This window comes from Strigops habroptila, chromosome Z (assembly GCF_004027225.2).
Source record: "Strigops habroptila isolate Jane chromosome Z, bStrHab1.2.pri, whole genome shotgun sequence".
Taxonomy (NCBI): domain Eukaryota; kingdom Metazoa; phylum Chordata; class Aves; order Psittaciformes; family Psittacidae; genus Strigops; species Strigops habroptila.
Window position 1 is genome coordinate 41368681 of NC_044302.2, and position 26937 is coordinate 41395617.

At 37.5% G+C, this 26937-nt stretch overlaps 1 protein-coding gene across 1 annotated transcript in view; it reads right to left on the bottom strand.

Moving 5' to 3' along the window:
* Positions 1–2805: 2805 nt before the first annotated feature.
* COMMD10 (COMM domain containing 10) overlaps positions 2806–26937 on the bottom strand; it is a 114737-nt gene continuing 90605 nt past the window's right edge. The window contains exons 6-7 of the mRNA XM_030469816.1: positions 3957–4016; positions 2806–3324 (exon numbers count right to left, since the gene is read on the bottom strand). Of these exons, the coding sequence (XP_030325676.1) occupies positions 3286–3324; positions 3957–4016 (99 nt within the window). The 3' untranslated portion in view covers positions 2806–3285. The remainder of the gene's footprint in view (positions 3325–3956; positions 4017–26937) is intronic.

Here is a 26937-nt window from a genome sequence, read left to right on the forward strand (position 1 = left end):
TGCAGTAAAAACTTCAAAATACCCACAAGACTCACTCTTCAAAACCGTATTTTACCAGAATGCAAAACAAAAGCTTTTAGACCTTCAGCATGCACATCCCTGCCTATGCTCCCACACCAACCCGTGTATTCAGTTCTGAAAAGGCTATGTGCTGCCTTCCTCCCAAAAGTGTTCTTCTTTCCATTGCCTCTGCAGTATGGCATTGGGTGTAGTCCCTGCTGCAGGCAGATCTCCCATTCTCCAAAGGGATCCCCCAGCCCATGCTGGTGCCCGTTCTTCTCTCATTCCCTGACACTGCTGAGACACCAGGACTTTATTCAAACTAAGCAGGAGCAGATGCTCTCAGGGGAAGACTAATCTTCCCCTCTCCAGTTGCACTCAGGTGCAGAGAGCAGCAACTAGAATCAAAGCTTTCTTTTCTGCAAGACATAACAAGGAAACTCTAAACAGCTCTGCTCTTTTGTAGTTACTCAGCTTTTTTTCCTTATTCAAAAGCACTTAAATAAGTGACCAATGTTCTTCTCTCAGACAGCGCTGGTTCTGCCATCACTTTCCTAATAATGTATAACCCCAAGCTTCCTGTTATACAGCAAATTGTTTCAAAACTAAGAGTTTATTTCTGAGTGCTCCTTGACAAAAGATAACAACTATACTTCTTACCATGAGGTATATGATGGTTTTTATTATGGCTTCTGACAGTAAGACATTCAGTACATTCAGTAAAAAAGAAAAGGCAATCACTGCTAAAGAAATCATAAATTTCTTCATCCATCTTCAAACCAATGTAAGGCTTAGCATTTCAGTAAATTCTTTGTGCTTTGAAATAAATTTTACAAAATCTTTGCAGTTTTAGGGTTTGATTTTTCCTTTTAACATTTTATGACTTATAAAGTATTTCCTATTAAAGCTAGATTTAAAATGCTCTTTTTTGTTATCGCACAATTTTCTTTGATTTTGGCCAAATTTGCACCAAGGCTGACACTTACATGTAGATAGTTACACGTCTGGCCAGTTTTCATAGTTAACTCTGATTTACTTTGTTTCCCCAGTTTTCTTTCCATTCCCCTACTTCTTAAGGTTTTTCTCTTCCTTTGCCTTGTATTTTCTTTGGGTATATACTTTCGCCATCTTTTCCAGTGTTCCTTCTCTTCCTTACACTTTTCCAACTCCCAAATTCCACACTTGGGAATGCACATTACTCTATCCTCTCCATCCTTTTTCCCCACACCTGCTTTCTTCCTACTTTGACTTCCTTTTTTTCAGATGTGCTTGCTGATTTCTCCAATGCTTCTTGCACTCCAAACTTGTCCTGCCTTCACCCCCTCCTCCAGGATTCATCAATCACCGCCTATATTCACAAAGATAACTTAACCCCTCTCCCACACTTGGACAACTGCCTTAATATGTTCTACATCCACATGGGAGAGTCTTCAACTTACATCAGACCTGACTTCCAGACCTTAAGCTCCAGAAACTCAAGAGAAAACACTCAAGACCAGTGTCCTAGCACATAACATACTGTCCCATGGGATGAATAGAGAAGACGGGACCTAAGTGTCAAGAAGAAGGGGATTTTTCTAACTACAAAGCACTGCTAATGCTGGCAGGCAGAGGGAATGGTGAGGATGTGCTTACCTGCAGACACACACCAACTCATGCAGCACGAGATGAGCAAGCCAGGAAGCTGTTGCTGAATAGCCACGCTGAGGCTGTGTTGTCTGTGGGTGGGAGTGTTTTATCCCCAGATTAGGTATGTTTGCCACTGTTGAGACAAGGCAGGATTTTGGCAGCCAGCCTCACAAGGTATGGAGGGTAAGATTCTGCCGGGCAATGGTGACTCATTTCTTCTTTCCTACGGGGTAATAGTGTTACCTTACCAGAGTGGTACAGTATTGTCTGGCATTTCAATGAAGAACTATGATAAATGTGTTTTTTCTCTCCAGTGCCCTTTATTCACATGTAGGCTGCTACTGTCTTTTTCTTCTAAATCTGTTCTCTCAGACCTCAAGACAACTGCTGTAAACCCCTTCAGCATTCTTGAGGTGACAGCACAATCCCTAATAAAGCAACACAAAAAGCCCAAACCAACCCTCCAAAAGCAACACCACAAGAAATCTGGCACAAGAGAACCTAACCACCAGCTGTTCAAAACAGACCTTTAGGCTATGCTTATAACTAGTGTCACAAGCAAACAAACCTTAAAAGAAAACTGGCTGGTTGGGTATTGACCATCCCTGTTTTAGGCATCAGGAAGGAAAAAGCCTTGTTCAGGGAATCCCTTAAAGAGAAAGAAAAACAAGCTAATGTCAAAGATTTTTATTTCCTTCTACTATTACCCTCAAGTAGAGAGTTGTACACTGTGCCCATTATCAAGGTGTAGCAATGAAGTTGCCTGTTCAATGAATGGCAACAAACAAGAACTGTAACTTCTCATACTGCTCATGAACTTCCATTCATCTAGAACTGATGTGTGAATATATGACCAATTTGGCTTTTTGTACCTTATTTCTTCCTGTTCCATGTAAAACCAGCAGCGGATGACATTAGAAAGAATCAACAAATAGATTTCAGAAATCTGATCATCGCACTATTTCAGTGTTCTTTGTTATATACTCTGAGATTTGTCTCCCCAGTTATACACCATACTAGTTAGATTCATTGGTATGCATGCAGTGCTAAGAAGCTGTATTTATTCTCAGTGCTAAAAGTGAAACATTGAAATCAGAAACACTGATTATTTAAAAGAAAAAAAAAAAACCAACAAAAAAAAAACCCAAAACAAAATCAAAACCCAAACTAAACCAATCCATTTGTAAATTCAGTATTTATTTTGACAAATTTGCAATAAGCATTATCAATTGTGTGAATAACAATTCAAAAGGATAGAGATTTTACTAGCTGTGTATTTTCTAGCTACTTTTATGTCTAAAAAACAGATTTTATTCCTGGTCCCTCACTATTATGCAAATTTATACCACAATCAAGTAACACTCATAACAGGACAAAAAAAAAAATATCTGAAACAGGATAGCTTTCTTCTCCCCCTCCCCCGCAAGTAGCACTTTTCTTCTCAATAGCTCAGAAAACAAGAGAATGTCCATTAGAATCTTCAGACTCTTAACAAAGACTCTCGGCTAACGTTACTGGTTTAAAAAAGAGATAAGCCATATAATTTTACAGGAAGCAACCCACTGAATCCTTCAGCAAACACAGCTTGGCAATCTATCTTCAATTCAAAATAATGAGGTGGCAGGAGCGTGATGGAGAAATAAGTCTTCAAAAACATCACGTAAGGGAATCCAGCTGTGCTTGTATAGTTTCCAGCTATTTAAAGGAACAAAAAAGACAGAAAAAACTTCACTCATATAAAATGTTGTTTAGAAACATGCAAACAGCAAAAAAATCACATTCCAATATCTTCAACTGTGCATACTAAATCTATTCACATAGCAATAAAAAATCCTGTATTCGTGAATACTTGTTTTTACATGAAGCTATTAGAATTCATTGCTGCAGTTTAAATATTCAAATTTTAAAGAAGCAGTTGCCTAAATACTGCCTTTTTTACACACACAGATGTTTTGCTGTGAATTTCCAATGCATAATAACAAGGTAAAAAAATAACAGAGTTCGTTTTGACTGGATTACGAGCCTGGCATTTCAACTGAAGATGTAACACAAAGATGCTGTTTCCAGAGAGCTCCTCGTTGTTAATCATCAGCTGCTCCTCTCGATCTAATCACCAGGTATGCTCACAATGTCCCAAGCCCTGCCAATTCCGAATTCGAATGCACAGACTCCTCTTGAAAATGTGATCAAAGAAATCCAACAGCCTTAATTAAAGTTGGATCCATTTTCCTTCCAGCTTCATTAGATTTAATTCACATAGGCAACACTTCCTGCCGAGCAGCATAAGGTGTTTACAAAGAAACTATAGTATTGTAAAATCTACAGACCTTGTTATAGAACTCAAACAGCTCCTGATGACTAAATTCTACAAACACTTTCTTCAGGTTCTGTGAAGAAAAAAGGGAAAAAAAAAAAGGGAAGAAATAAGCGTACTTTTTTTTTTCTTTTCAGCATTAATTCCTGTAATTCAGAATATGAGATTAAGCTATGTGAAAGATAATGGTTGCAACAGTTATTCCTATTCGCTATATTCACTATAATGTCCCACATATATGCATATTCCATTTCAGTGAAGAATTCAAGTCTACAGGTACATCTATTCTGCCGCAAAGAATAAAATACTCTATGAAAATGATTTTGTTACTTTATTTTTTGGTCAGATAAAAATGAAAGATTACATTCATCTTTCTCAGCAGCCCATCTAAGATCTCATAAATACCATCACACAATGACAAAGTCTGTAGTGTATTTGATTGAACTTGCACAGCTATTAATGTACTGCATCAGCACAGAGCTAATACTTCCATTCATTAATCTAACAGTTATGATCTTGGCATGCTGACACTGCTATAGGCATTTATGCACAGATTCAACCTAAGCTAACAATTAACACAACAGCTTCAAAGCAGTGCTTAAACATCAAAAAAGCAAAATAACACAACTGATGGAAACTACTGTAGATAAAACAGATGGTGGTAATAATCCTCTGCATGCACGTGCTGATGTCTGTGGAGACAGGGGCTAAATTACAATTTTTGTCGTGCTTAACTTGCTTGAAAGAAACAGGTAGTTTAATTCCTGCTATTTTCAATCACAGTGCAGATCTATCCAGACTGTTTCTAAGCTTATTCCTTCTACGTCGCTTTGTCACTTTACTTCTTTTAAAATAAATTCCTATTACTGCACAGCACATTCTTTATGTTGTTGCTAGACTTTCCAAACTGGGAGACATTCTCAATGATAACAGTTGCACTTTCACAAACACTACCAAAGCTCTGTGAAAACTGAATCTGGACACCACTACTCACAAAATATTATCAGCTGAAATAATGTACACACGCTAAGTTTGTTTAACGGGTACCAATGCTTATTTATCAATTCTGCTTAAATGAGCAAGGATACTTTTGCATACAGACAAGTCTGTGGCCAGATTCTGTGTACTCTCATACCAACGCAAGTCTTGATCTAAGTCAATAATGCTGCTGAATTTGGCGCACCAAATGCACAAGAGCAGCAGAAGCCCTGGGAACTCGGGATAGGTACTGTCTGGTGCCCGCTCCTCAAAAGGAACTGTAAGACACAGGAAAGGGATAAAATGTCTGGGGCCAGCCTGTCTGGTGCAATTCCTCCTCCCGGCTCTGCAGAAAGAAGGATCCTTTCCAACAATTTCAGGAAGGCTACAAAAGCCTAGAAAAGGACCAGTGATTTGCATGAGAGACCAATCTTCCCCCTCTGGGAAGGAACAATGCAATTCTGGGAATCGTATGGTGAATACAAAATAAAACTACCAGGACAGCAGTTCTCTTTGCCATGACTCCAGCTGATTCTCCCTCCAAGGAGCATAATGCCGTGACAGGGAAGCAAAAGCATTTTAAAGGCTTTCTAATAGCTGAGAAACAAAGAGAAAGCAAACAAGTGGTTCCTTCAGAAAAGAAAGGGAGTAGAGGAGAGAAGAAAGATACACTAACAGCAAATGGATCTACCATTTCAGCCTGGACATTTGTTAGGCATTTGCCATTCCAGAAGGATTTTGGTGTTCGAATGAAAGGAAGCAAAACCTAAAAGAGGAGGTTCAGAATAAAAGGAAGATACCATGTATCTTAAAAGTTTATGAGTCGCAATGAATAGTCAAGGTAATCTCTTGCATGGTTTCTGGTAGAAGAGTCTGCTGGATTTCAATACAACAGTTTTGCAATGCCTCCAGAAAGGGGCAGTGGGTGTGGGACACTTCTAACCACCAGATCTCATTCCTCCAAGCTCTATGTCTCATCCAAGATGGGCATTTTCTGGTACTACTTCAGATCAGCAAGCAAGATCAACTACTCACACACACAAAAAAAACCCCAAGAAATTGAAAAGCTGGTCTTTTGTATTTTCCCCTAGCTAAGTTAATTACCGTAAGATGGGGAATGCAAATGAAAAAGGTCTGGTCGTTTTAATTTGAGTTCTTTTTATAATTTCAAAAAAAAAAAAAATCACTCTGAAATATGAACAGGCTGAGATCTCTCTTGCCATTATCATTTAATAATCATAGTCTGATAAATAAGACAAAATTTATGTTGCATTGTGGCAGGCAAATGCCTGTGGAGATCTAAAAGAAAACATACCATGCCAGGCTGTATTTGTGATCAGGTGGGAGTGTCAATGGGAGAGAGGATATAACAATCTTTTGTGAAATATGTTGTTTATCTGCACTTAATCCTCTGCTAAAACAGAATTGTTCTGTGTGTGAAAACCTGGTCCATCTACTACATCACTTCAGCAGAGAGCATTTCCACAAAAAAACATGCAGAAGTGTGGCATCACTTGAAAATGGGGGGTTTATAATACTGAATTTCTCACTAGTATGAGTCCCTTGGAGAAGGTGCCAAATGAACATTGTTATGTGATCAGGAGTTCCTATATAGACCACAAAAACATCATATCATAGTGTCATGGTTTGAGCCCAGCCGGTAACTCGGAACCACACAGCCGCTCGCTCACTCCCCCCCCTTCTTCCTCCCCCCGCTCCCAGAGGGATGGGGAGGAGAATCGGAAGAATGTAACTCCCACGGGTTGAGATAAGAGCAGTCCCACAACTAAGGTATAATACAAAACCACTACTGCTACCACCAGTGATAATAATGATTAGTGAAATAACAAGGGGAGAGGATACAATTGCTCACCACCCGCCGACCGATACCCAGCCCGACCCGAGCAGTGATCTGGCCTTCCGGGTAACTCCCCCCGGTTTATATACTGGGCATGACGTGCTGTGGTATGGAATACCCCTTTGGCTAGTTTGGGTCAGGTGTCCTGTCTCTGCTTCCTCCCGGCTTCCCCTCCTCCCTGGCAAAGCATGAGACTGAGAAAGTCCTTGGTCAGAGTAAACATTACTTAGCAACAACTAAAAACATCGGTGTTATCAGCGTTGTTCCCAGGCTGACAGTTAAAAAACACAGCACTGCACCAGCTACTAAGAAGGAGAAAAATCACTGCTATAGCTGAACCCAGGACATATAGCTAGGTCCCTACATGAAAAAGCTACATCTGAGCAGGCTGATGGCCCCCAATTTTTAGCTGAGGTATCTATTATTCAATTATTTGCTTTATTCTGTGTGAACACAAACAACTGTAATTAAAACATTGTGTCACAGGACTAGGTTACCATCCAGTGCTTTAATGGATGATTAAGTGGTATTAAAAATGACTGTATAGACAAAATACTGCTGAAGCCCCTAGAGTAGGCAAATTCCTAATATACCTTATGGCATTTTAATCAGATAAGGATACAAAGTTAAAAACTGCAGTAATTTTTCAACCATAACTAAAACACAGGATAAAGAAAAAAAAATCACTTTCAGCTTACTGACTTCATTAAATGTCACTATGTGCAGACAAGAGTCTCAGCCTATTTATGAAAAGTGCTGCTAAGCTGCCTCTTTTATCTGAACATACAGGTTTTCAGATGTTGTCTCTGACCTAGTATGTGTTTCCCAGAACATAAATAGGAAAACAGTAATTTTCTGGATGCCTAACTTCTTTCTTCCTTCTATCAAGTATAGAATTCTCTTTTCCTCTTTCTTGCTAAATTTCCTCCTATTTCTCATCTTTACTCTAGTCTTACCCTCATTTCTGGCATTTCATTTTCTCTTTGCTATTATCATCTTCACATGAAAGAAAACTGAACAGAGTAACCAGAAAAGTAAACTGAATTTATTCTCATTGTCACCATAAGTCATTCTAATACCTTTTTCTTATTACATCCCAAACTTTGTCTCTATGGCAGTAAAAGTCCTACCTCCTACTTCTAAGAGTTTTAGCCTTGAGGGTTACAGATTCATGGCATCAGAGAAACATAGTTGTATTCTTATGAAGACAAATAAATCTCTAAAATACCAAATGTTCATTCTTTGAACAGCTTTGAAAACATGCAAACAGGCTTTTTGTCTGATCAATACCAATGAAGAGTGGCAGGGACAGCACTGGAGTGATACACTCAATGAGCTTAGCTAAAGAGGTGATGTGCAGCATCTTCAGCTAGATAAAGTTGCTGTTAAGTTCAATGTGCTCATCTGCTGTTAAACATGACAGAGCACTGCATTTATCACTGGAAAAGTCTGTGTGAATTGCAGGTGCTGCCCATGACAGATTTTTACATTACTCTGAATCCACTGCAAGGAATATGGTAATAAGTTTTCTGAAATACATGGTTTAACATGTTTGGCCACATATCACTACTGAATGTATTCTTCACTCTTGAAATTAATTTTTAGTGACATTTTGCTTTTATAGATCTAAATGGAATCTGATTTCATTCTACCTCTTATCTCACCCCAGGGCTGTATCAATTTACAGTTTACAGCCTCCTGAGAACTGTGAAATTCAAATAAGTTTAACTGATTAGGGCCATTTTCTTACCTATCTCTCACTTACTGTCTGGCATCATTGTAAAAAACATAGCACCTTCACCAGCCTCTAAAAGAGCTGTTCAAAACTAAATTTCCTTTGGGGGGGAGGGTAAGGGGAGAAAAAGAGGGAAGAGAAGGGAAAGGAAAATCAAGATAAAAACTTCCTGCTCCTGGTCAACATTAATACACTATCCTATCCAAAATAAGTATTCTGAATATATCGCTAATTCTACAAAACAGCCACAATCACTTAATATAACACTTAGCTTACAATCACCAGCAAACGATTAGGCAAATTTTGAGCTGAACAAGGTCATCGGCATAAAATGATGAAGATTCAACAATGCAAGATGTAAACAAGTGTCCAATTCCTCATTGCCTCAGCAAACAATTTGTTTTAAACATGAATACCTTCTTGCTGCAAAATGTTTCTGTGGAAACCATGCAAAAAATGTCTCCTTAAAACACTTCCGAAAGCAGAGGCAAATTCCTGGTTATAACCAAAGGATTTGGGGGTTTTGTTTTGGTTTGTTTTTTAATCCATCTTGCTACTTCTATTTTAATGTACTACTGCAAAAAGCTTTATTACTAATGACAGGGTTTTGCAACCTTGTTTATTGGCCAGATGCATTCCACACATTTAACACCCCCACCCCATGCATAAGGATAGAGCAAGGCACTGGGAGTTATAAATAAAAGGCAAACTTCTGATTTTAAAGCCAACTTGAATATGAAAAATTGATATTGCTGTAATAGTTCTTATCTGTAACGCTGTAACTACTTTTACAACATTTCAAAATAAATGCCAAGTACTCTGTAGCAAACAGATGGAGGGACAGGCTGGTTTGTATATCTAAATGTCTACTGATAATGATAATGTTCTATGACTGAGCACATGTAAAAAATTATAGTACATTCAGCAACGTTAGTTAATAGTAACTAGGTGAAGCAACACATATCCCAGTTTCCATATTCTAACATAATCTTTAATACTATCTTGAGGAACACCTCAATTAAGTTTAAGAAAAGAATATTTTCACATTTGCTTTCCATTCTCCAATTTATTCCTAATAGACATCCTTAAAATCTCAGATATAATGGAAGGATATGGGTAATTACACTTCATCAGTTTACGGCCAAATTCAGGCGCATTCCTAAACAGACCCCAGTTGCCTCTTAGTAGCCTACATTTCCCTCTCGACTATCAGTTTCTGTGCTACATCAATTCAGATTTCCTTTAAATTTCCTTGGACCCTGGAGAGCTATATGTTGTTTAGGAACTTAGAGATGGGAAGAGTAAGTTGTATTTCACAGAATTCATCAGCAAGTTTAAGCTGCACGGTCAGAAAGATGAATTATAGTGTGGTAAGAAAAGCAGATGTGTTAAAACAGACCAGCATCACTTAGAAGCACACCTGTTCCTTAACTCTCTGTGCATAAGAGGCAGCAATTAAGACTTCTTTGTATTCTTACAGCAGTAGACAGATATAATTCAGCAGAACACAGGGAGTTGGAAATACCAACTTATACATCCCTAATTACACTTCATTCACATCATCAGAAAATGTGACTTTCAAACTTCATTCTTCTTCCAAGCTTATTTCCATTTGCAATACTAAATTATTATTTTCATCGTGAAAAAAAATAATCACACCTTATGACTGAACTACATGCATTTTCAAGTCTCAGTGTGCAACTGCTATAAACCAGAACATCTTTCATACTAACCCTGTCTTTTCCTGATCAATATGTTAACATTCAGTTTGTACATCTACTGCATGCTACCTTTCAAAGTTTCATTTCTTTTTCATATAAGCTTAAAAATTTCAAATTCCCTGTGGTATTTAAGGAGATAAAAATCAGCAGCACACTAGGCATGTCTTTTCCTCCCTCCCTTTACAATACATTTGTAAGCTCCCTGCCCAATGATCTGTGTTGATTCCTGAGATCTAATCAATGTGTTACTGGAAATTGATGCCCTGGAAATATATACAGATAATCTTACTCCAGCAGATACAGGGTCATCTAACCATGTTTTCATGGAAAATGCCTAGAATAAATTCATTGCCCAGTCCAGTACTGAGCCAACAGATTCTGCATGCATTTGGAGACCTGCAGAAGACCTGGTGTACTACCACCACAAGAACTGTCAGTCATTTTCATTTTCACTCCTCCTGTTGCCTTCCACCTTTCTGAAAATACCCATTACTGGCTGGATGAACTGCTGCAAAGCTACAGACAAAAAATGGGACACAACTACTAAGAACGACCACATAGGCTGGGAAGATCACAGAGTATTTACAGGCAGATAGAACTCTTCACAGTAGGGGAGAAAAATGCTTTTAAAACTGAGACAATTATCCGGAAACAAAGACCTACAGTTTTCACCTTAATACACCTAGTCAGAGTAAATAACATCTTGCTAAAGAAAAGGGAGATAGCAAAGCATTTTTTTCCCCTATATCCAGCCAGCGGGTTCCTTTGCCTTGAATATACTAGGAATTTACATTCCTATAAATAACAGTTAGGTTAGTTGATCTTTTAATGATACTTTTCATGGAAAACATCTCAAAACCAGAAAGACAGAGTTGTAGGGTTGTCACTTATGTGCAAAGAGTATGTTAAATACACTTTTACAAAAACATCATAGTGAACACACACACACCTTTTGGGGACATAGGTGGTAAATGTGTATCAGTGCATACTCATCGCAAGCAATATTTGAAAACAGCTTTTTGTGTATTGATATTTCCCTGTATGTCCTGCACAAGGAAAATGGCTCATAGAATATCTATTGAAAAGCTGACTTACTTTTATGCCTGTTCTGTATTTTGTATATATCTTCACATGCCCTTCCCTTTCAGTACAAGCTCATTATTGATTCCTCACTAGCCTCCACATGCTAGTTACGCTAACAGCATAAAGCATGCATCCACACGAACACATCTTCGTAATTTCAGGATTCAATAGAAAAACACATAGGTATAATTTCCAAATACAGTATCCAGGAAAAGATGTGTGTGAAAAACTTCCTTTCACTCACCAATAGGCCGACACACAATTACTAAGAATACCACTGATTAATCTAAGGAATACAAGTCCCAGTAATGACAACTTTCCTATTTCATCTCTCATGTAATTTTGCAAATTATACTGTAGTCCTAATACTGCAGAAAGCTCTCCGAAGAAGCAACCTTGCTAAAAGTTTAGAACAAACGTATCCTTCCTTCCTATTAAATTTCACTGTATCAAGCATAGAAAAGACTCTCTGGGAAAACATGTACACCCTAATTGCTGCTTATTGCTTATACAGCGTACTGTCTGTAAGTATCAGAATACAACTTTTTTCTTTAGTCAGAACTCTATGGGCTAAATAATTTTATTTCTTAGAAGAAATTAAATTCTTTGATCTTTCCAGTTTTGGTACAACTTACCTGGCACAGAAATTACGATATAAAAAAAATAAAGTTCATGAACACTGCAAAGAAAAACAGAGTTACAACACTGTGTTTCACTTTTTTCCACCAGGGCTATCATGTAAATCTTTAAACACCTTGAAGACAAGTGAGTTCCAACTTCTATTCTAAAGATATCTCACATCAGGACTGACCCAACAGTCTTACATTCACTTTAAATGACAAGGAATTCACTTTTTGTCTTATGCTTGTACTTCTAGAGAATTATTGCTGAAGAAAGAACCCAGCAGTAAGCATGCTACCTCCAGAAATGCTTTCAAGTTTTCTACCTCACATGTTCACCAAATATGATCACAGCCAAAATAATTTTTACAAACTACACATGAAAAAGATGTTACATTGGCATGGTTGTGAAATATTTCCATTATTGTACACGGAAAACAATCCAATTCTAGAAAGCTAGCAGAACTGACTGTAAGTATTAAGTGCAACATTAGCTGAGTATTGGCATCTGAAAACTTAAAAATATGGACTCAAATGGCAAACACTGCAACTTCGATAAGTATCTTAGCTCTAGGCAGACTGAAATAGATTTCTATGTAGATATACAATGGTCAAACCCTCCAACAAGAAGAGCAACTCAACAATGTGCACAGTGTGTTTTAGAGAGCTTCTCACACAGCTTGCCTGCAGCTGATGTTACTAACAATGAGTTGCAAATCTTTTATGTTCAAATCAGATACACATTTAATGTTGGGTCTGAAGACAGCTGGACTTGGAGAAAGCTCAAATTGTAATCCAAACTGCACAGGAACCCAGCCCTTTCATCTCAACTAAACCAAAGAAAGGGGAAGAAACTTGGGTTATTATCATCTGCATCCACATCAAGAGCTACTGCTCTGACAATTTATGTGGTATAGTTACGCAGACAAATAACACTTTAAGAAGGCTTTAGATGAATGGAGAAAGCTGGTATCTTTTTGATAGTGTTAGCTTCTGAGCCTACCTGGTTCAGTAAGACACTGCAACACTGCATTGTCTTACCACAAAAGGCCTTTCTTCACCACCTGAAAACCTGAAAGTATCTATTGTTTCTACTAAGGTTCAAGAAAAGAGGCTAGATAAAAGATGCCAGCAGCAAGAGGAAAGATCTAAGGAAGCTCAAATCCACACAAAATCAATGTAACTGATGTGAAAACACCCTTTCAAAAAAATCTGCTTGAATATTTACAAAATGTCAAGACTAGGTAATTTGTAAATTAGTTCTTTTGTTTGGGATGTGTCACTCAGAGTATCACCAATTTAGATTTTGTTCGGCAGACAAGCAAAGATAAAATGTCTGGGGGTTTTTTCTGCACTAAAAGGGTGTTAGTGGCTGTCAGCAAGCATATCTCTGATCTCTAGCAGGCAAATCATTCCAGCAGCTAGCAAATGGGTGCTTACACACAAGTCTCAGCTGCTGAGACTGGAAAGCCATGAGGGAGTGAGGGATGTTAACCAGCAGTCTAGTCCCCAGCAAGATCAAAGATGGAGCTCTTAGGGAATAAGACTGTTTGTAAATTAATGTATATTTTATTTTCCTTTTTTAATTATGAAGTCACCTACTATCTTCACTGTATTTTAAGAAATATGACAGACTTACACCTTTTGCTACAATACTCACAATTTACAAATAGATGCCAGACTCCTAGCCAGTATCTCTTCCTCACCAGAAGTAACCCAGAAAGGCCTTGAACCTAGGCCACCCATGTGGATCAAAGACATGCCAATGTTGGAGTGTGATAAAAAAGACATCGCCACCCTGACACAAGCAAACACCAATATTTCTCAGGCAACATGGCACAGCACAAAACTTTAAGAGGTCTTCAAAAGCAAAGTTTCTCAAATTAGGCAAAAAACTTTTCCTTTTTACAAGGATTAAAAAAAGACTGGCTGGTATTTTCTGGTCATGACTGCAAAATAAGAGGAATGTGGAAATAACCACTTATTATGAAGCAATCCACCAACAACTTCTCTTTCTCATTTTGTCACTGAAGGTTACAGATGTTCTAATTATGCAAAAATTAGCTATTTTGGATTTCAGACAATGTAATTTCAGTGATCTTCTTGCTTTGTTACTTTTGCTGAGAGTTATTTAAAGCTTGATGCAGTGGTGTGGTATGAATTCTCACTGCTTACAAAGCAAACTGGACAAACTGCTAAGGACAAAAAGTACTACAAGGGCTGTGTAAGTGTTTTCACATACAATGAAGATGAAATCAAACCACACATCCACAGTTTCTTTTAAAGCCCGAATATGAATGTAAGTATGTAAGTAATACCCCCTCAGGAAAGAAAACAAAACAACTTTTGGCTAACATAAGCAATTTGAAAGAGGGTATCAAATCCCTTTATATTTTCTCTAAGTCTGTGTGCTACTGAATTACAGTTCATGTAAGTACCTTTAAAAGAAAGTAAGCGACGTGAAGGAATACAGTAGTAGATTTGGATTATTCTACAGATGGCTGGAGTACAATGCAGTACTCAGTGGCTGCAATGGTTTCAGTGAATATCAATATGAAGATACTTCTTATGGTTTTCTCTCAAAACAAATCCATTTAGCTCCAAATTAATTACATTTTTTCTTTTTCAAGCCAGCACTGTGTGATATAAAACAAAAATGGTAAAGCAAGGAATAAAAATGACATTATATGGTGGAAGCTCTTCATAAAGATAGACACGAAATAAGTATTTTAACTATGCTTGTCTTCTAATTTTTTACTTAACATGCATGTTCTTCAAAGGGAAAAATGGAAAAATAAGGTATTACAGGTCAGTTTGCCTCTATGAACCACTTTATAAACTGATGTTTAAACCTGTGTTTAAGATACTGACTTCTTCAAGAATAAAAATTGAAAGCTTATGATTTGTTTAATGTCTTCTCTACAATGATTTAACACAGGTTGAAAGTGTAACATATGGGTTAGTCACTGATATTTAGATTTGCAATCTAAGAAGTTATGAAACTTTTAAAATAACTCGTTCCCAGATTTTTCTTACATCTCCTCTTGCATATGGAGAGAATGCTAAGAATATATTTGCTAACAATCAAAGGTTTTAAATTTAAAAGCAAAGTAAATACAGAAAATGGTTTAAAACTTTTTCTCTTGAAATAGTATTTAAATACTACTATGGAAAGAAATTTAACACAAATTTTATTCTCCGTTTAGTCACACGAAGGTTTGCAACATGCATACTGTTCCCCACAACATTCTTTCCTCTAAACTGGAGATACAGATTTGATGATGGACTGGTAGGTGGGTAAAGAATCAGCTGAATGGCAGCATCCAAAGATTTACAATCAATGGCTCAATGTTCAAGTGGAAACCAGTAACAAGTGGTGTCCCTCAAGGGTCCGCATTACGGTAAGTACTATTTAATATCTTCATATTGTCTTCAATAACGACACATACAGTGGGACTGAGTGCACACTCAGCAAGCCTGTGGATGACACCAAGTTGAGTGATGTGGCTGGTACACTTGCAGGAAGGGATGCCATCCAGAGAGATCTTGACAGGCTTGAGAGATGGGCCAGTGCGAACCTCATGAAGTTCAGCAAGGCCAAGTGCAAGGTCCTGCACACCTGGGGCAATCCCAAGCACAAATACAGGCTGGGCAGAAACTGGATTGAAAGCAGTCCTGAGAAGAAGGACTTGGGGTGCTGGTTGATGAGAAACTGAACATAAGCCGGCTTCAGTGTGCACTCACAGTGCAGAAACCAACCGTGTGCTGGGCTGCATCAAGAGAAGTATGACCAGCAGGTCAAGGGAGGTGGTTCTCCTCCTCTACTCCACTCTCATGAGACCCCACCGGTAGTCCTGCATTCAGCTCTGGGGCCTCCAACACAAGAGGGATGTGGACCTATTGGAGTGAATCCAGAGGAAGCCACAAAGGTGCTCTGAGGGTTGAAGCATCTCTCCTATGAAGACAGGCTGAGAGAGCTGGGCTTGTTCAGCCTGGAGAGGGCTCCAGGGAGACCTTCAGGTAGCCTTCCAGTACTTAAAGTTGGTCTACAGGAAAGTTGGAAAGTGACTTTGTACAAAGGTCTATAGTGGTAGGACAAGGGGCAATGGTTTTAAACTAAAAGATGGGAGATTTAGACTGGATGCAAAGAAGAAGTTCTTCACTATGAGGGTGGTAAGACACTGGCACACGTTGCTTAGAGAAGCTGTGGCTGCCCCATTCCTGGCAGTGTTCAAGGCCAGGTTGGACGGGGTTTTGAGCAACCTGGTCTAGTGGAAGGTGTCTCTGCCTATGGCAGGGGGTTGGAACCAGATGAGCTTTAAGGTCCCTTCTAACCCAAACTGTAATTCTATGAGGATTCGAAGATAACATGCCTTTTTAACATGGAACATTATTTTACAGATAAAAATACATTTTAATACTTGTATTAAAATATTCAGATAAATTAGAATGATGTCATTTAATACTGAAATATCTTGGGTTTAATACTGACATTCAAAATATTCAATTCCAAACCAGCTAGATTTTCTCTTCTTAAGACATAACTAAATGGAACAATGAAGAATGATACGCAGGTATGATAAGTTAAAAAAATGTGATTTCTAACATGACATAATGACACATACATTGTTACACAGATAAGTGCAGTTTTTACATACACTGGGGAGTTTAGCTTAAAAAAAGAAAGAAGAATGTGATAGTGAAGAGTACTACCAGGAAACTATTACTAGCTGCTTCCACACTGTCTAAAAGTGGACTGTTACGTCTGGCTTTCCTCTATACAACAAAAATATCTCAGGGAAAACTTACCTATCTTGAAGCCACTGTACATTCACCCATATTCTGGGTTGTTAGATGCCTTTAGGGTATGACTATCTATGTACAGTAAATTGCTTTGCCTTTAATCTTCCCGATTCACATATTCTTCCATCTAGAGCACTTTTGAGTTTTTGCTCTTTTTTTCCTAAGAAAAATGAGGAAGTAAGGGGGACTGAACTATCTCGAGTTTGAATTAAGCATACATCAGAGACAAAATAGAGACTCTAGACTTAATATTTTCTCCTGTTTAGTACCAACACAGTGCTCTAGTTGCATTCAATGTGTAAAACTGCAGTGACCGGTAGAAAATGAACTGGGAAAACATACAGTTGACAGATGAACTGATGAACTGGCAAGAAACCCTGATTAACCTGGTCAGGTACTCACCTTGACAGCAGTCTTACGAAAAAGCATATGAAGAGTATCTGTATTCTTACTGATGAGTGACAGAATTAAGAGTTGAACACAAACAAAATGGAGATGCCATTAGATTCCAGGCCTGAGAAAAGTTCTGTGACTGCTGAGAAGAGAGTAATTCCACAGCCCTAAACAGAAGAATGAATTACCAAAATTGCAAACCAGTTGCATTAATGAGAACAAATAGTCCAATATGCCTGGAACCATTATTTTAAAAGGATTAAAGCACTACTGTGTAGGACAATCAATTCTATTTGGATTGTTTCGTTTATCTTGGCAATAAACAGATTAACTTGTCTGCAACCAGAAACGAGTCAGAACCCCAGTGGTCAGACAAAGGCAGTGTGAGATCAGAGAGGGTCTAAGGAATATGTAGGTCAAACAGCTATAGTTTGACAGTTGGCAATCCATTTGCATTGGTTTTGCTAAAGCTGAAGCCTACAGAAATATGAAAATCTGGAATGTTAGAACACAGCCTGCGACTGCAAGAGTAAGAACCAACTGAATAAACTGCATCTCTGTATCAGAAAGAACTTTCGTAAATATACAAAGTGAGTTTTCATATTTGAACTGAAATGTTTCTTCAGGAATTGTTCGTGTTTTCTGTCTGTTGGAAGCATAGAAATGTGAAAGGAAACACCCGGGAGGCCAAAAGCTCTATTCTATTCAACAACTGCACTTGGTACAGCAATGAAAGAAAGCTTTAGGATACTAAAGATCCAGAAAGACTTCCCATTCCTTTTATCTCTGGGAACTAAAACCTCATGAGGCTTCACTGAGACACTGCATCCAGTCCTGCACACCTCAGAATAGGGGGAGTTCAGCATCATCTGGATGGTTATCATCCGGATGCACCACATGCGAAGACATACTAGGAGAAGTTGGTTTGCTTAGTTTGAAACAGGGTTAAGAATGGTGAATCTAACTGCAGTCTTATCTGCAAAAGTTGTAGCATTAAATTACACCTCTGTGACAGGTCATTTCAGTTTACGTTACTAAAGATTACAGATCTTCTCTGTTTAGAAAACCCACCTCTTACCTAAGAATAATAACCATACCCTAGCTGAAGAGTTGATACGGAAATACAGTTTCAATTCATCCATGAGGATTCCACTTCTCTGAGTATTTTTCACTGGGAGTTGACTCCAATGAAATCTCTAGAAGATGGCAATCATACCTTTTAGATGGCCACTGTTCTTCGCTCTTAGAAGATGAGGAACTGGATGCACAAGTAATTTCCAATAGATACTGGCTAATCAGCAGTGACAGCAGCCAGAAAGATGATGCAGGTAGGTTGGTAGCGGGCCACTGAAATTCACAAGTGACAAGGCTGTCAAATGGTCAAGCTTGAGATCCAAACTTTGGTGACCTCCTGCTTGTCTATCACCACCAGTTTATAAGTGCTGCAACTGGAGTCTGATTAATGATTTTTAAACAATGCAAAAGTACTCCAGCCCAATCTCCAATAGCTCTGAAAATTTAAAGAGCATTAAAAAAAACAATACGCTGCTATTAGGCAGTTCTGCTTCTAGACTCTACCTTTCAGAGCATCACTTAGCCACAGAGATCTTGGTGTAGAATCAAAAAGCTATGCTCAGATAATACAAGGTGCTAAATTCACTTCAACTGTTAAAATGTGTTTAATAGAAAGTCAATAGGTTAATTTTGCATTAATGGTTGCATAACCCATTTCTCAGAGTAAAGAGAGCATAAACACGCAAGGCTGGCATAAACTCTGTATTAGTTGCATATATTCTAGATCATGTGACAGAATGGCAATCATGTACCCAACGTCACAATTCTTATGTGAGCAATCTGGTAGTGCAGAGATACAGTATTAGTGACTGTGAAATCATGCCTAGACTCCATGGCACAAACTTAACTGTGAAACCATGGCATTAGACTTAATTTCTTTTCCACGTACTGACTGGCTGTGAATTGAACTGAAAATGCTATTTACAGGCTAGTATGTGGCAATATTTCCAGACAAACAAGACTGAAAAGGTGAAGATAAATATTAAAATGGGGTTGGAAATTACCTTGCTGAAAGCTTTTACCCAAAAGCTCCCTGGCATATTTCACTACTATGAAGCCATGCCACAAGGAATCTGATAGGGTATTACTGAGATTATAATAATAATGGGAACTAGAAAATGCTGCATTTTCTACATTTCTGTTTAATGCAGCATAGCATCGTGTTCTTAGTAGTTGCGTTTTCCTGTATAATGCATTTTGCTAACACTGCATTTACAGAAACAAGATATATTAAACACTGATAAAGGTTTACATTCAAAACCGACACAAAATAATGGAATTTTAAGACAATTTACATTTGTTACTCCATAAAATCAAAGCATCCCACTGCTTCCAGCTGCTGACAAGAAAAAGCACCTAAGTTCTCTCCACTTAAATGACTACAGTTGAAAGCGCAAAATAATGCAAGAATTTTAAAACCAAATATAGTTTTGTCACAAATCGTGTTTTCCACCCTGAACACAGTAGTTTAAACATTCAGTGGTGTCACAGCCTAGAAAATATGTGATATCAGCTATGACTGAGGATTATAAAGCAATTAGCTCACACAGATCAATCCAGAAATCAATGTAGGTCTTGGAAAAGCTAACCTTTAGGATCAAGAGCTTGCAACGGCAGCTGCTGTCCAGTCCTGTCATCACTCTGTGTTCTATGAGCCAGGAGGAAAAAATAGTCCTTCTTTCGCCATCCCTGTAACTCCCAACTAGGTGATACCTGGGCTTTGATAACAACCTGTCCCCATATTTTTAAACTACTGTGCTGGCAGCTGTGTGAAATGAGGTAGGGGGTCTCAGTCATAAAACCACAACATGCAGAAAAAAAGCAAGCAGAGTTGACGTATTTTATTGGTCTGAACATTTAATCAGTGAGAAAGAGACAGCGATGACAGTACACAAAACAAAGACTGTTCTTGCATATCCATGTTGAAGAGCAGGGCACGGAGAGAAGTGCAGTTTTATTATGTATTAGGAACAACAGAACTGCAAAACAACAAAGTATAACACAGGAAAGGTGGAAAGGAGACCTTTCTTATAGCAAGAAAAGCTTATTGTTTTCCTTACTGCAAGTGACTGTCAATGGCAGATACCACTAGCAGATTTGCCCTACTGTTAAAAAGGAATTTGGATGGATTATGGTGACAGACCAATATAAAGTCAATGTGTTAAAAAATATATACCTACAGTCAGCTTATTCCTACTGAACAAGGATTTGACCAGAGTGGTTCACTAGTGCCATAAAGAGAAAAATATGAGATTTTAAAAAAAGATAAATACACGCTATTTTTTGCAGTGACAAAAAATTTCTGCTCCATCAGTGCAGTAAGTTTATTTAATGCCTTTACCTACATAAACAAATTTTAAGAATCTGTAGATCTCTCAATCAACTTTATGTTAAAGACTCAAATTATGGCCAGTATTTTTGGCAGTATAGCCACTTTTCAGTGAACTGCAGTGAATGCTTTATTAGCTGAGCTTTTTTGTAGCTGCTTTGCAGTGAACTGCAGTGAACATATTACTATTTGGGCTTTTTAATTTATTTCTTTTTTGTTCCCCTATCAGAGATCCTATTCATTGATATACCAGAAACAGTTCCTTCCACAATACTGTAATGTAGAAAATCTAGTATCAAAGGAAAAAAGTTGCCCTAAAACCTGTGGGTAAATACTAGATGCATATACGCAGCATTCATTGTTTAAAATCTTGTATTTGTCCTTTTGAACATTTTTTTTTTATATAATTCAAGCTCTTTTGAATAATAGGGAGGAAAAAGGCAATAAGAATTACTGGAATAACTAAAACTATTTTAAAGCATTTTCTTTTAACAACAATGAAACATGCTCTTGGGCGTATAGGCTTTATGTAAATGCTTAGCACAAAAGAATTTTATTATGGTTAAGATAAATTTCAGTGGACAAAAAGTAAGAATGGAACAGAGGAAAAGTAAGAGCTTTTAATGTACAAACTGAATCCTACATCAGTGTAGATTAAAAGAGCTGCAGTGATAAATGAAAGTCTATGAAAACACATATATTCGAGCTTTCCAGCATCCCTGAGAATTTTCCCAGTATATACTACCTTTGTTCGCAGGTTTGTGTGTCATCCACAGCACAGCATGAGATGAGATTGGCTATACAGCCTAATGCTTTCTTGATACGTTTACCTAGCCACAGCTCCAATGTTCAGCTCTCCCTTTCTCTGAAAGATGAAATAGCTTGCACATGCTTCCGCTGACTTCATTTTCCCTTTGATCCTCAACACTAAAAGCTGGAGTTTTAAAAGTGGCACTTCTGAAAAAGCTTAGGAGATTGTAAGAGTGGTAACTTGCCTCATACATAATTTCGTAGTGGCAATTTGTATTTTTTTATTAGGCGTAAAGTGCAGATTTGTATAAATGAGTGGCAAATTCAGTTCCCTCATGCTGCAGTGAAGAGCAGCAACAGCTTGACTCTTGAGATACTTTTATTTATTTTTCAATCCAAGCTTGGACATGTTTTGCATGAGAGATGATCTGAATTTGAATTTCTACACTACCTAAGTTCTACTTTCACACTCCAATAGAAAATTCATAAATCACACAAAATAACGTTTTCTTGTGGCCCTCTATATATACTTCTAAAAAAAAAAATGCCTACAGTACAAAAATCGTTCTATCAAAGAATTAAAAGTCTGAAATCTCATTTGAAAATTACTTGCTTTTCAAAAAAATCCAATTAATTAACAAGCAGATTTTAGGCAAATCTATCTGTCCATTACAAAAGACAATTAATATCTTTGCCCAGAATATTAAATCTTACATGGCCACAGAAGTTCTGACACTTAATTCAATACTGTACCATCTTGCTAGAGGGAAAATGTAGAATAGCTCTTTTGTAAACCCTATTAAAAATGTATGAGAGATTTTCTATTTTGTAAAATTTAATTTTTTAATCCATAACCCTTAAATGTCATGCACATTAAAAACCAACATGCATTCTAAACAAAACAGGTCAGAACCAGGCAGCATATATTAATAATAATGGGGCAATTAACATGGAATCAGAATGCTAGTCTTAACATGAGTAGGCCACACCAGTACAGTGAGATGACTGACAATATGCAAACCTTTAGTCCCAGGCTACTTTTCTGGCAATTGCGATGCACGTACTTTATGCAGCCATAAGAAAACAAGCAAGTGTCACTATTTTTAAAACACATACCTATATTTGGTTTTGCCCAAGAAGAATAAGAATTGGAGGAGGACAGAAAAATAAACTTAATGGGGGGAAAAAATATTATTAAGGAGATCTAAGATACAAAATGCAATTTTTTTTTTTTTCCCCTCTGTGTTCCAAATGTCTTCACAAGATACTTTAAAGCATGCCATTGGACTATCCAGTACAGCCATAGAAGTCAGAGATATAACCGTGGAGAAATAAGCTGGGTTTTCTTGCAATACTACAAAAATCAAATTATTTGGAAAACACAGGCATATTTAATGCTGGACTCCACTCCTAATCCAAGGAGATCCCAAAGCCACAGTCATACTCCCCTTAAAACTTCTCAAAGTTGAAAGCACCTCGATATTCCAGAAAGAAGCACCCTTCATCACACTCTGCTACTCATAACTTCATTTATATTCCATCAATTTCAATCAGTAACCTCTCTTCAGACTTTCTCTTCTCCCTCTATCTGTACTTCAAATACTTTGGGATTGTTGTCAAAGGTCCCTGAAACTGCCTCTTGAAAGAGGGTGCCTGGCCTTCAGAAGTCATAAACCATTAGTTAATTTTTAACAAATCTAACTACAGCATGGAAAGAACCCTTGCATGCAAGTCTGTTTAACTGACAAAATAAGCCTGGAAATACACTCTTTGGCATTACAATTTTTGTTTAAAGTAACGACCCAACTGGCCCTTCGGTTTAATTCTTCCACAAAATACAAAACCTAGCAAGTCACACAACAGATCAAACAGCAGTAATTAATAAACAAATATCTGGAATGAGAAAGATAATGAAAATGAGTAGGCAAAGCTTCCCTTCTTCCCTTAAAGATAATTAGCTTTCCAGCCAAAAAAAAAAAAAAAAACCCCAACCACCTAATTTTCAGGTTTCTTCTGTTTCACTGTGAACACCCTGAAACCGACACCTTTAGAGGCAACAGTGCATGTGCATTCCCATCAGACTCCAGCTGGACTTCTTGAGCCTCATGTGGGTTTATCTGTCCAATAACCCTCAACAGTCCTGTATTCACAAGCTTGTCCCATCTCCCCTTAAACCCACGAAAAATGTTTGCACCCACATTTTTCGGCAAGGCTTTCCAAAGGACTATTACTTTTTTACATGGATGTATCAACACTTCAGCTTCAATTCAAAAAAAACACATCCTGACATATCAGCTCCCTTTATAAAGTTAGTATGACTCAATGACAGTCGTATTGCTAACCTCAATAAATGCCTTCCCTCCATCTGTTAATTGCCATGCTATTGTCAAATCGAGGGAAATATATTAAGATGCTACTTAAAGGTTATATTACATTTTATCCACTCAGTTTTAGAAAGATGTATTTTATAATGCAGTAGGAAGGGATTTGCTTTAATTCCCGACACACCTTATCCATTACTTCAGTTTTCTCCACCTATAGTACAGTTTCTCTTGACTGAAGAATTCTGTCTACACATAGAACTCACAATCTGGGAGTTTCTGAGTTCCTTTCAGAAAACAGAAGACTCTTAACTCCAGGAACAGGCAAAATATGACTTCAGAATGGAAATGAACTTTAGAAAAGCATGATTTCCCACTTTTTAGTTGTAATCAATATACAATTATCAAAAAGTAAGAATCACATGCTGATTCTGAAAAAAAAGTATTTTGGAGATTGATAATGAAAGAGAATTACTGCTCACCATTAACCATCCTGCAAACATCCATTCTTTTCTTGAATATTTTTTTCAGCAGCTGGATAATTCCTTTAATTTTGCATTCCCATTCATAAAGCTGAACCCCTCCCCCCTTTTTTTTTAGAAAAAGGTTGTTGTCCCTTAGTTAGAAATTTCAGAACATTACATATTTTATGTAAACACAATTACAAAGTACAGTAACAGATTCAACTACAGTTTCTTCAAACTAACTATATATTATTTTTTTTATGCTTACACTTTCCAAATGTAAGAACCCAATGACTCCTTTTCCTATCAAATAACAGATAATAATAAATGTGTTAACTACTAATAGACTTATTACTTCCTAGATGCATAGAACGGTTTGGGTTGGAAGCGACCTTAAAGCTCATCTAATTCCAACCCCCTGCCACAGGCAGGGACACCTTGCACTAGACCTTGCTCAAAGCCCCATCCAACCTGGCCTTGAACACTGCCAGGGATGGGGCAGCCACATAACTGTGGGGCAATATCACTCCAACTAACACCACTCCAACAAACACTAAACTATTTTAATAAAGGCATATACTTGACTTATGTCTACTGCTTTTTTATAGAAATAAACAATAGGCAAGACTTCTCCTAGTATGAAAAAAAAACCCCGACAAAAAACCAAAGACAAGAACACTATAAAACTATAATTTGCTGTAATGACTTGATGAATCTTGAGTCATGAAATAACACCCATTGTTTAAGTACATATTCTGCAGGAAATCATACTGTGTGTGGCAGCAGAGAAAAGACATAAAAAAGGAAAAAAGTCTACGAGATACATATTCTACATCTAGGGAAATATTTAAAGATATCGAAAATGATTTTCTCTCCTTGAGTATCTGTCACAGCATTTTCAGAAACAGTATCTATACTTATGCAATTGCTAATAGTAGTATAACAGTTCTCTAAATTTATTCTGGCTTATGCCTGTTACGCTTATAAAATTCAACACAACAGCAGCACAGTCCTAGTTGAAGATCTTGCTGTGTCTCCTCAGCTGCTTATGCAAAAACCTCAAACACAGGCTGCAGAGACAATCTTTCCTCTTCATTTAGCAAACTTTTATTTGTTGACAGCACTGGTTTTTTCTTTTTGTCTTTGCAGTAATGAAGAAAACAAAGAACCTGCTGAATGCACATACTGCCTTAGTCCCTGTGTACAGAAGCAGTTCAGTATTTGGTAATTCTGCAAATTTACTGGCATTTGTGTAATACAAAACAGCTCAACGTTTGGACGACTTATGATTTCATAGTGCATCTGCAGTGTTCATGCATAATACATATTTTTCTGAGATTCATCCAAATAAAAGGAACTGAACAAACCGCAATCTGTTATGATGACATGGACGTCATCTTAGTTGGAAAATTTAGTGCTCCCTCAAAAGCGAAAGAAGTCATTTTACGACTGCATTGAATAACACTTCAGGATTATATTGCAATAGCTAGATATAACATTTAAGAAGGCCAACCCTTTGCAAATCTAGTGCCCATATATGCTGGAAAATACTATATGTAGTCTTCTAAATCATTAAGCATGAAGCCGTGCAAGGCATCTAGAAAAAGAAAGGGAATACAGATCTTAAGGAGTACTGAACATTTTGTGTTTAATACTACATCACTGGTGTAATCCTACACCACTAAAACTTGCATTCTTTACAGACCAAATGTAAAAATGAGTGACAGGTACAAAGGCCGGGAGAAATCAGAAGTAATTAATTATTGAGATGCTTGAAGATGGTTTACATCAGCCCTCCAAATTCTTTTATGCTGCAGGATTCTCTTAGTTTCTTACAGAGCATAAATACGACAGAAGTTTAAATACTATTGAGAGAAAAAGCTTTAAGGGTAAAAGAATATTGGAATGAAAACAAATGGACCTATATTATCCAAATACTCGGCTTAAATTCAAATGACAGTTCCTAAACACTGTAACAGAGAAGTCTGGAAGGGTATTCTCACCAAAGTAATGTGGCCAAAAGTCTGGACTAATTTTATATTGGACATCACAGAATTTATGAAGGAGCTATATGACATGGCAATCTAATGAAACCCAGGAAACAGTAGCACAAGCTATCACTTTTAGTTCCAGATTCTTAAATTCTCATCCTAACAAGGAGGCACCCAAAACTGGAAATCACCCCTGAGCACTGTTATCACTGGATAAAACAGAACAAAGCAACTTGCAGAAGTATTAGAGAATATCAGGTTCTCAAAGCACACTAAATATTAACCTACATTAAAAATAAGCAAAAAACCCATTGTATGTTAACAGCTAAAGTCAACTAGTGCCACAAACTTCCCTTCAATCTTAGAAGATTGACTTAACAAGCAAGCCTCCCACGTATCTTCCTCTCTGCTCATTGTTTGCAGCGCTGTTGGTAATATGCCCCAAAACGAGATAAAGCTTTCAGTTCTACATCCAACACATCATAAATAGCAACATGCACCTTAACTTTATCACATCTACAAAATCTCAGAAGCAGCTTTCTACTATTGTGAAGCAAAAGAATCTTGTATCAGATTGCCACACAGTCCACTTGTTTATTTTGCTTTAGTATTTGTGACACCTAGTAAGATAAAAATCCACTCTGCCCAGACTCCCAGCTTAGTGCAGTATGCCCAAGACTACTGGGTACTCTAACCAGCATCTCTCCTACACCTAATTTTTCCATCAAACATCCTAAACCATGTTAGACTCAGTAATGTTAGAAATAGCTTCAGGGAATATTGTATATTGTTACTGTGAAACAGGCACAGCAGGTTACTTCAGAGAATAATCTCTTTCATTAAATTTTTAAGAAGTGAAATATCATTAGATGAT